This window comes from Gossypium hirsutum, chromosome D12 (assembly GCF_007990345.1).
Source record: "Gossypium hirsutum isolate 1008001.06 chromosome D12, Gossypium_hirsutum_v2.1, whole genome shotgun sequence".
Taxonomy (NCBI): domain Eukaryota; kingdom Viridiplantae; phylum Streptophyta; class Magnoliopsida; order Malvales; family Malvaceae; genus Gossypium; species Gossypium hirsutum.
Window position 1 is genome coordinate 62,931,822 of NC_053448.1, and position 12,045 is coordinate 62,943,866.

Below are 12,045 nucleotides of genomic sequence, written 5' to 3' on the forward strand. Positions count from 1 at the left end.
TTGGACATTGACTGAGCATATTTGAACTTGAATTTTTGTTGATGAGATATGGTGACAATGTTTGAAATGAGCCTACTTGTCTTTTATGCATGTTAATCTGGACAAAGGCTCCAAATTATCGAGTTTGATTATGCAGAACAACTTGTCCATTTTTACTCATGGTAATCCAGTAAAACGTAGTCTTGAAAGCACGTATATAGAGGGTAACTAGGCATGGTAGAAGCACAAGCTATTACCAGAAGCACAAGCGATCAAGTATGTACATGGATGCCATGCGAGATGTTGCAACTTTGAACTCGAGTTCAACGAATATTCACAATCAACGCTGGTGCTTTCATGACCTGCTTATGTAATTAGGGGAACAAAATTAATATATTAGTAGCTTGATTATCATTTGAGGTTAATAGTCGGTAAAAGCATCATGGAGGTTTTTGTATTAAGAATTAAATAGTATTTTGCTCTTCAAAAACAAGTAAATTATTTATTGTATAATTGATCAAAAAAAATTTTGTGATCTAATGAAATAAACTAACAATAACACGTGATCTGTTAAGTATATCTCATGCTAATATATAAAAATTAATATTTAACTAAAGAAATGAATGAAAATTTTAACATAATGATTAATATACTCTTTAATTTAAAGTATAAGATTATTTTATCTTTTCTTTAGTACAAGCGATAAAATACATTCAACTAATATAAAAGGCTTCATGATATTTTCACCATTGATAAGCATTGCATAATGCGACTAACAGAGGGCAAAGAGACTACTATACCTTGTTTGTAAAACCCGCGTGTAAGGTTACTTAGAGATGATCTTCTTGCCCTTGGAAGTGGCTTCCTATTTTTAATACTTGGGAAACAAAAAGAAAAAGTACAAAATACAACGCTCAGTCAGAGATGGACTGAAGCATAACAGAAATTGTACTAACATTACTGCTCTACTAAATCCTAAAAGGATATTGGTAAATTTAACCGACAATGATCATATTTTTTGTTAATTTAATTTTTATTCTTTTTAGCTAAAATTTTGTTATTGATTTTAAGAAAATAAAAGGTCAAATCATTTCTTTTAAACTAAAATGCTAATTAAAATGTTAATCTTTTAACAATATTGACATGACGACCCATCTACTTTATAAAAATATAATATAATTTATTTTATATGTCACATCACAAATAATTTAAAATTCATAAAATATAAAAATATAAAAATATTATAAAAGTTAAAATATAACATTATGTACACATCAATTGTTATAGGGGCTATCATGTTTAAAAGTTTAACCTTTCTGAAATGTTAATACTCAGATTAGATTTTTTTAAAAGGTTGAAGGTTAAATTTAATTAAAAAATAGAGAATGTGGGCCGAATTGACAAAAAGATGTAGATCTTAATGCCAATCCTAATATTAAAATGTCATTGTTTTACTAATGAATGTTTTTCTGTGATCAGACCAGATGATATAAGAGAAAGAAAAGATGCAGCTAACCTGTTCGGGTCTTTGCTAGCTTCTATTGTATCCCCCTCGTCACTCCCACCACCATGAAAGAAGATACGTAAGAGATTACTGAGTCAAAAAGAAAAAGATATTCATGTCATTACAAATGCGTTAGGTCGGCGAAATTGGAGATGATTAGATGACTAAATATGTGGGACATAAAGTAGTAGGGAAATGGAAAACCTATAAGATCCTGTTGCAAAATGAAGTCCATCTCCACTGAGGCAGCACTCAAATTTATCAAATATGGAGTCATTGTTATACAAATCGCACAACTGCATTGATAAATTGCAAGCTATCAACAATAAAACAAGTCATAACTTTCAGAAATTTATCTCGTTAAAGTGCATAGAAGTTAATTAATCTATTAAAAAGAGATTACAAGCTTTAATAATATCATTAATACAAAAGAATGGTGCCCATTTATAATTGGTGCCCATTTATAATGTATGAACTTCCACAAGAGTTATCGTACAGATAAACAGGCATTGGAAGGATATGCACCTACCTTCGGGCGTAAGTGTTCGTGAATTTTGAATGTAGCAACTGGTGAAGAATCCATGTGCATATCCCATAGCTAAAACATAAAAAGAAAATCATCAGTTAATAGAAGACATAAGCACATTATTTGCATTCACAATATGATATATATATATCACCATGTTTGATGCATCTTTTCATATTTTTATAATATTCAGAGTATGATATACTCACTGATCACCAAACGGACGCATCTGTTCATATTATTTTGGAAAGAATTAGGAATTTAGAAAAATATGATAGATGCAGAGTTCAGAGGAAAGCAAGAAACCATGCAAAAAAATAGACAGGATCAGAAAACACGATTCTTAAAAACAAAGAATATCTCTGGTGTGTTGCTCCTTTCCAAATGCAGAGGCCCATAATTGAGCTAAATGTCAGAAAACAGCCTCTTACCTTATTTATTAGAAAGAAAAATGTTTAAAAGAATAAAAAACTTGTTGGCAAAGCAACACAATATTAACTAAAGCAGGGAAAACGAAGAAGCCAGTTAAAACTCTATTTTGAATTTGGATAAACATAAAAGTCTCACCAATCCATATGGACGAGTATTGAATTATGAAAGAAAATTCCTCAAAAATCACATTTCATATTTATGGGTAACACTCAATCTAGGTTAGGCACCTTAAGGTTCATGTAGTCACGGCTTAAGATGTGACGTCCATCAACTGGAAACTTTATATCAGTTATGGAAGCAACAATCTCGGTAAGGAATGATCGTGACCCGTGACATTCTTCATCCTGAAATCTGTGTAATAGAAGCCGAAGATAATGAGTAGTAGAAACCTCCACTCCTAGGTCGGTTGTAACTGAAATCATTGGTCATAGTAACTAGCGAACTGCTGAAAACATAAGAAAGAAAGAGGACCATAACTCACATCCTTGCACTGTAATCACACAATGCAGATTGTCGCATGTCAACTAGACGAATAAAACCTCTTGAGCTGCTATATGCAAGCAAGTTACAGTGAATTGGATGGAATTCAGATGATGTTATGACCTCTGAATATAAAGTAAACAGGATTGAGCAGGAATGGGTTAAAAACGATCGGATAAAAAGGGTCTTAGTCATAAGTATCAGAACTGTAGCTAAGAATGTCTGAATATAGGCAGGTTATCTTGTCAAAAGAAGAAGCAAATGACTTGACATCAATTGCATTGGAACTACAATGGATAAGGGAGCTTCGCAACTAAGCCAGATCTTAACTATGATTCAACCAACTAAACAATGAGAAATATACAGTAGTGACCAATCTTACCAGTTACCTCCTCTCACTACAAAATGTAAAGACAGACAAGAGAAAATTCAGTACTTTCATCTACAAAATGTAAAGACAAACAAGAACATTTTGAAATTTAAAAATAAAGATAACAAACAGCATATTTTGAAATGAAAAAGAAACAAAACAATAATAACCATTACCAGTAAGCTCCTCCATATTTGATGGCTTCATGTCAATGATATTAAATGACTGATTACTAACTTCAAGGTTCCACAAGTTTATCCTAAGATCATCTGCAGATATAAACGGCTCACCATCACTGCAAAAGGGTTAGGAAACAAGATCATCCCTTAGATGCAGCAAAAAGTTCTGAACTTCCAGTTATATACTCTGTTGAATGCCCTTCCTAAGTTGACTGCAAAAATCATGCGTACGGAAGGAAAGTACAAAATTCTATTTCTGTTCAAAGAAAAAAGCAAACCAAAAAGGCATACAATGAAGTTTCTTGATGGAGGATTTACCTATTATTTGAAAGTGAGTTGATATTAAAATCATGAGCATGAGCATACACCCTTCTACATCTTGCATAAGCAGTGTCTTCATAGTTGGCAATCTTGTAACATAAAAAGCTACTAAATAACCTTGCACTCAGAACAAACTAAAACAGTAGCTCTGTAGGATCTCTGCCCTAGTCAACTCATACATACCTTAGAACGCGGTTCTTGAGATGGGAAAATACTGTCAGCTCCACTTTCTACGTGATTGCCATTAGCAAAAGACGGTATGCCTTGCTCATTCATAAAACTCCTTTCAGACAGAAGAGTATTTTCTGAAGAGAGCAATTGATGAGGAGAATCTATTTCCCTGGCTTTCTTCACCTTTCTATCCTTTACCTGGCTCCATAAACCAAAAGAATTTTCATTCACGACACCATGATGAAGTGCATAACAATGGAGTAATTTATCGACATAGATGCCAGCATCTTAGGCTTAATCTTAGTGATAAGTGTTGAGCAAAAAGAATGAGAGAAAAGCAAAGCATTACCATTCTGCTAAACTAAGGCACAATGGAAATCAAAATGGTAAGGTTCGAATGAATGATGAAGCCTCATTCATACAAAAAGACAAAATTCTTTTAAGTTTTGCATTGCAATGTATCTCATGTAAAGCAAAATGAAAGAGCAAGTTATCAGAAGTTACAAGTCCTAATAACCCACACCTTCCACAGTTTAATTGTCTTATCATTCGTGGAAAGGATAAAGAGTGACCCACTTAGACTTGTACACCATTTGAGTTTGTTGATCTTCTCTTCAATCTCCAGGCTCTTCAAATAATCAAACTATGAAAAGGAAAATGCCATCAAGAACCACTATAAAAGAATATAAGATCACAGAAGACATGACACTGTTTCAGAAGTAAGCATACCTCAGGTTCATGACTCTGGAATTCAGTTTTATATCGATATTCAGGGTGGTTTAAAGAGACATAATCCAACTGCTCCAGTTGATTTCGGGAATAGTGCTGGTCTGCTGTCTATGAAGCAATTGCAAAAGAAGATAATAAAACAACCAATACAGTTGCAATGCAAGCCTAACACATAACAACCAATAAGGATTTTTTTTCTCTTTTGAATAAGACGTCTTCCTTTGAATTATTACTTTAGCTATAGCTTTTAGATACTGACATTTCTACATTCCCAAAAGTTCTTTAAAAGTAAAAGGAAGCAACATCATACCATTTATTTGAAAATACGCAAATGGATAAAGTAAATCACGCATTTTCTTAGTGAAGAAAATTTTTCATTATTAAAGTGTATACTGCTATCTCATTCTAACACACTTTCTGCTCTTAGCTTTCGGAATTAGTGAGGGAAAAAGTATAGTAACAATCAAAACAAAGCTAAGCTTAGCTTAACGTATTGAAGATAAATTCGTAATAAAACTGAGAAATTCTCACATTTTTTCCATCCTTCGTCTCGAATATCACGATCCGACCGCCTCGATCTCCAACAGCAACGTAATCGCCACTCTTGTCAAATTCAACCGTCGATATTCTATCGGCTGGAAAATAAACACATATACTCTTCCATTTCGTTTCAAACAAGCAAATTCTCAATTCTTCAATTCTAAACAATCTTTTTAAAAAAACAAATAACGACAATTGCTCATCAGGAGCAGCCAAACAGTAGCTAAAACACAACTTTCTTAAATCAATTCAAGCAAACAAAACAACATTCGCTAAAGAAACAGATAAAAAAAAAAGAACGCTAACCGTCTTGAATTTCGTCATCGGAGCTTCTTTCGCCGAAGACTTGAGAGAACTTCCACTCTTCCCTCAGTCCTTAAGCGGCGCCGTTTCTGTCCATCTTGTTCGTAGAAAATTCAGATTTATATCTCGAGCTTAATCGCGAATAGAGCAGCTTTGCCCTCTGGTTTACGGAGAAAGTGAGGAGGACAACAACACCTTCGCTTCTCTGTCGTCTAAGCCTACTATTTTTTTTTTTTTTATTTCTATCTTTTCCCTCGTTCCTATTTCTTGTTTTGGCTAACGGATAAATTTTGCGCCATTTTTATATTTTGTTTTATTTTTTACTTTTAATAATTCTCTTTCTTCTAGTTTTCTCTGTGCCAGAATATGTATGTGGTGTGTATTCTTCACACCAGTCCAAAGAATTTGTTTCAATTTTATGCCATAAATTTTAAAAATATACATTTTAATATGTAATTTTATATAATTTTATAGGTAAAACTTTTATTTAATCAAATTCTAACAAATTATTAAAATAAATATTAATATAAAATTATTTTATATTTATATATTGCATACACAGGGTCGAAGTTAGAAATTTTTATAGGAAAAAATTAAATTATAAAAAGTTTAAGACATCAAAATGTAATGGTATCATGTACTAATTTATAATTTCATTATTTTTCAAGAGACTAAATATATTTTTTCATATTCAGGAGAGGGAAAAATGCAATTTTACCATAGATCAATTTGTAATTTTATTATTTTTAAAGGGACTAAATTAAAATTTTCCAATATAAAAGTTGATGTATTTGTTTCTGTAAATATATATGATTGAAACAAAATTAAAGTTTCATGTATACATTTGAACCACAATTGAAGTTTTATTTGTATAATTGTACCAAATCAAAGTTCATGTATCAAATTGCAAATTGAAGTGAAATTCATGTATAATTTTGAGATTTATCCTGAACTTTATTTATATACTTTAGAAATGGCTTAATTGCACTAAACGCCTCTAAATTATCTCTTAATTTTAAATTGATCCTAAACGTAGAAAATATTCTAGGCCTTTTAAGTTTCAATATTATATTAATTAAGTTTGTTCGTTTGGTGTTAAATACTAATTTTGATATAAAGAATATATTTAGAACATACACATCATATTCATTCGCTAACAAATTAAATTTAAAATGTTAAGAAAATAGACATTATCAATAATATTTAACAAGATAATTGCTTTTTTAATAAGCAAGATTTACGTTGTTCATATAATTAGTATATACATATTTACGATAAATAAAAACCAACAAAGTAAAACCTTCATCCAATTAGGAAGCTTCACCATAATAATGCTTAATTAGAAGGGATGAAAGCCTTATATGAAAATCTATTACAGGAAAATCTATTATGTGAATCAATGAAATTCTTGTTTGATCATAGCAAGCCTCTACTGCCTATAGTGTACAAGCCAAATATACTGCACCGACCCTCGTAGGCTGCCGGTCGGTGAAGAAGCCGATCTCGGGTGCTCGTAATCATATTTTTGGCTATCTATTTCCTTCTTCCTCACTGGCCTGTGTATTTTGTCCATCGATCCTGTGCATCTTCACACAAAGCAGCTCCCACTAGTGGGGGATTGATCGTAGAAGGGCCAATTGATGTTACACTTGCTACTATATATATACATTCAGAGAGGGGTGGTCATTGCTCCCCTACCATTTAGATACACTTGTTTTGTATAAAGAAACTTTTCATATAGTTCTAACATTAATTTCATCCGGTGAGTAAGCAAATAGAGGGTGAGATGAATAAATCTTAAAATTATACAAAAACTTTATATATAAAATTTTAATTTGATTAAATTCTCACAAATTATTAATACAATAATTAATATAGCATCATTTTATGTTTATATGTTATATACACAGATAATTATAATTATCATGCATAAAAAATAATTTAATAATTTATTTCTTTTGATATGTATAATTGAATCAAATTAAAGTTTATGTATATATTTGAACCGTAGTTAAAATTTCATAAATATAATTACACCAAATCAAAATTCATATATCAAATTACACATTGAATCAAACTTCCAAATATGAAATGGTATTTACTAGATTTTAATGGATATTGTTTATTTTCTTGTGAAAAGGAAACTTTGTATGGCTTCATCAATTTTATTCGAAATGAAAGGGAGAGTTCGGCTCAAAGAAAACAAAAACCTGAAGGGTGAAGCTCTCTTTAGAAATTTAAAAAATTAATCAAATCAATCTTAAAATGTTATATCCAATTAAGTTTTTATCGATGACAAAATAATTAATCAAGCTCCATTAACAGGGGCGAAGCATAAACTTTTTTTAAGGGGTCAAAATGAAATTTAATTTTTAATAGTCTATATCTTTATAATTTTTAAAGAATTAAATTAAATTTTCATAATTTTAAGGGGCTAAAGTATAATTTTACCTTTATTAATTTAAAATTTTAAAATTTTAAAATTTTCTAGAGAGTCAAAACAACAATTTTCTATTTTAGGGGAGCCGAGCTCCTGCCACCCTCTCAAATTTGCCTCTGTCCATTAGGGTTTGTTGAATTGACAAAGAATATAAAATAATCAAACATTGTATGTCGCAAAATTTAATATTGACATAGCATGACGAGATAATATTGAAATATATATATATTAGCTTAATGAAACAGTTTTTAATCTTTAGTAGAAGAAAAAATATAGTATTATCTTTACGTTTGGTTCATAAAAAATAATATTATTTTTAGCGATAAAATTATTTAATACGTTACTGGATTTGTTATTATTCTTCATTTGGTTAGAATTTATAAATTCATTGTTTAATTGATATAACGTAAAATTATTTTTAGTGACGTGGATGTTACATAATAAAATTATTAAAATTTTAATGTTATTAAATAAATAAAATTATATAGTTAAAGTAATCTTGGAAATTACGAGACTTTCATACACCTATTGAAAATGAAAATTTGATAGGGCAACGTATACGTTGATTGTTGACAACCATAATTCGTACATATCAAGTTGAGATATTGCAATTCCATCACACGCGGTGATACTGTAGCAATTCCACATTTGGTTTGTCATTTATTGGGTCGCATTTACTTTGTAAACTTGTATTTATATTATACTCCATTTCGTTGGACAAATATTTTCTTTTATCTTGAATTTAAATTTTTTTTGTCAAAATTAATTATAAAAATATTTTAATAGTCATTATTTAAATAAAATAAATCTAGATCGAGCTTTAATTTATTTTTCTAAATTATCACTTGACTTGATTTATAAACATGTAATCTATTAATATTGTGGTCCTAATATTAGGTTATCACTAGTCAAAAAAATGGTCCATATATAGCTCGTTTTTAGTGGCGTAACCAAACGGCATGGCCTTGACACCTTGTTAAATACACAAATTATTTTTTAACCCCTTCTAAAATTAAAAATTATAATTTAACCTTTTTAAAAAATATAATACAAAATATTTAACTTTAACTCCAAATTTTATAATTATATTGAACCCCTAAACAAAATTTCTAACTTCCCTTATTTATTTTAGGGTTAGTTTAGCAATGCTTTCAAAAAGCTACGTGGAAAAGTGCTTTTGAGAATTACTTTTAAAATGTTTAGTTTAAGATTTGAATGTTTAGCATTGCTGTTAAAAAGTTATTTTATAAAATATCCATTTTAGACATGATATTATCAAGTAACAAATATATAAATAATGTTCAAATCAATTATTATCATATTTTAGTAAGAATATAAAAAAATAATTTACTATAACTTTTTGTTAATATTTTAATATATGAAATATACATTTTAATTTTTTTAAGCAATAAATATTAATTATTTTTAAAATTTAATTAGAATATATAAACTATATTTTAAATATTTATAATTAAGTATTAATACATTTGTATTATTTTAAAAAATATTTTTTATTTTTTAATTAATAATTTTAACACATTTGTAATTAAACACCAAGAAAAAAGAAGAAATATAATGTTATTGGAGAAATGAAAAAGTAATTAAACATTAAAAATACTTTTAAAAAAGAAAAAAACTAAAAAAAATTAATTTTTTCTTTTTCAAAAATAATTTCCAAAAATGGTTGTCTTAAACACTACTAAATAAGCCAAAAAGTGCTTCGCACTATTAAACAACCCTTGATTTGCACGCAAGATTTTTCGTTTTATTGAAAGATGCTGATTGTTTTTATTAATATTAGTTGATGAAATCACCATAATGAAATGCACTTTTTAGACTTAATTGGCCGTATGCCCAACTTATTGGGTAATGCAGTAATTTAAAATAAATTGAATTATTGTTGGCTTCACATTTGGTAAAATGGACCAGGACGGCTATTAGGAAGTCGAATTTAAAATATAAAATATCGCAATTTAGATATCCAATAATATGTGAAGTATATTTGCCAACATGTTTATCCATATACAAGTAGTCAATAAGCCTACGAACTGAACTAACACGTATATAATGAAATTTAATTTGACTATGTATTTATATTTTTTTATCTGAGGAGGGATATATTTATTCCATGTAAAATTTAAGTAATTTTATATATTTTTATAATTTTTTTTCAATCAATATTTTAACAATTCAATTAATTAATTTATTAATATAATTATACTTGTCAAACATATGATTTTTTAAATTGATCCGATATCTCTATTATATCAATTTAAAATATTTTCTTTATTAATATATATTTAACGGTTAAAAGTTTTAACATATATTAATTGTAGAAAAAATTATATGAGTGTAGATGTATGCTGATATAGATGGATCGCTCATTTTTTATTATTTCAAATAATGTTTATAACATATTTATTTAAATCGTACAAATCGACCAATATTAAATATTAATTAGGTCGATATATACCATATAAGTTCGCCATTTCAATTCTTATATATAATGGTGGAAAAAGTTGATTAAACTGAAATTCTAAATTAAACTTTAATCACACTTATCTAAAAAAATAATTTTTATAATTTCTTAAATAAAATATTTTATATTTATTCAAATTTTAGTCACATACATGTCACTATCACTTTACTCGTAATTTCAAATCCAATAAAAAATACTTTTAATATTTTATCACGGTTCATTACTTTCCTTTTCGATAAACAGTGGTATTGTAGAATGTGCAACCAAATGTAGACTTTATGCTTTTACTATAAGAAATTGATACATATTGTTGACTTTTAAAAGTGCATTATGTTTTTATTCTATATTTAATTATTAGGATATTTTGTTACAATTAGTAGGAAAATTTTTAAGGTGAAATAAATATTACATTTATTATTATTATTATTATTATAACATGAAACTTGATTTTAAAAAATAAATATAAAATTGATAAATAAATTGGAGCGGTGGCTGGGATACTTTAGTGTAGGGTGTTCATTCGGTTAACCGACTCGAAATAATATTAACCGAATTAACTGACCTTTCAAAATTTTTAACCGTTAACTGAACCGAAATTTTTTTCAAAAAAATTAACCGAACCGAAATTTTTTCGATTAATTCGGTCGGTTAACCGAATTAACCGAAAATTATAAGTTTTTTTATTTTTGGTTAAAAATTAACCAAATTAACCGAATTAACTGAATTACCCGAATTACCCGAATTACCCGAATTAACAAAATTGAATCACTACATAATTAAATTATTTTTAGACTTTGACTTTTAGTTTTAGTCGTAGTTTTAAAATTTTATTTTTATTTATTAAATTATTTGTAATTTAATTTTATGATTGGGTTGGGTTGGGTTAAATACTTGGGTTTAGATTGAGTTTAGATGAATAGTGGGCCTATTTATATATTATAATTTTATTTATTAATTTTTTCGGTTAACCAAAAAAATTCGGTTAACTGACCGATTAACCGAATTCAATCATTTAACCGAATTTTTTCGGTTTTACCTGAATTTTGCACACCCCTATTTCAGTGGCGGAGCCAATAATGCACACTAAATTCTTACTTCTATACTGAACTTAATTTATTTTGGCCAACAAATAACAACAACAATAATAAAGATGCTTTAGTTTAATATAATTTCATCCTGATAAATGATAATAAAGGTGGGTTCGGTAAATTAAAAAATTAAATTTTAAATTTTTGTTACTGAATTTATAATATAAAATTATTTGATATGTTAGTAAAAATTAAAGACAGGATATAATTATTTAATAGTTGAAGCAGTTAGTATCATTTATTTTTTTTAAATGACGACTTGAGTTTATTTTATAAACACATTTCAAAGTAATAAGTAGGAATAGATATTTTTAAAAACAATTTAGCTTCAATATTTTAACTGGAATAATTAAAGGTGTCAATTATTAGTCGAATAATTTATGTACAAAAATTAAATTATATTAAATTAAAACATAGATTTTAATTACTAGATTTTAAATTTAAATATAATAAAGAGTAGAAACGAAGTCAGAAAATTTTGTTTAAGAGAGTTGAAATTAAATT

At 28.1% G+C, this 12,045-nt stretch overlaps 1 protein-coding gene across 1 annotated transcript; it reads right to left on the reverse strand.

Annotated features, from left to right (window-relative positions):
* Positions 1 to 18: 18 nt before the first annotated feature.
* On the reverse strand, positions 19 to 7,107 carry LOC121224594 (serine/threonine protein phosphatase 2A 55 kDa regulatory subunit B beta isoform). The gene is made up of 15 exons (XM_041108063.1): positions 7,017 to 7,107; positions 5,538 to 5,606; positions 5,223 to 5,326; positions 4,692 to 4,799; positions 4,486 to 4,605; positions 3,975 to 4,160; positions 3,789 to 3,880; positions 3,468 to 3,586; positions 2,923 to 3,046; positions 2,669 to 2,792; positions 2,013 to 2,081; positions 1,688 to 1,779; positions 1,496 to 1,573; positions 780 to 856; positions 19 to 341 (listed from the first exon to the last, which is right to left on the reverse strand). Exons 1-15 carry the CDS (start codon positions 7,105 to 7,107, stop codon positions 208 to 210), a joined length of 1,587 nt encoding a protein of 528 aa, XP_040963997.1. The 3' UTR covers positions 19 to 207.
* Positions 7,108 to 12,045: the final 4,938 nt, after the last annotated feature.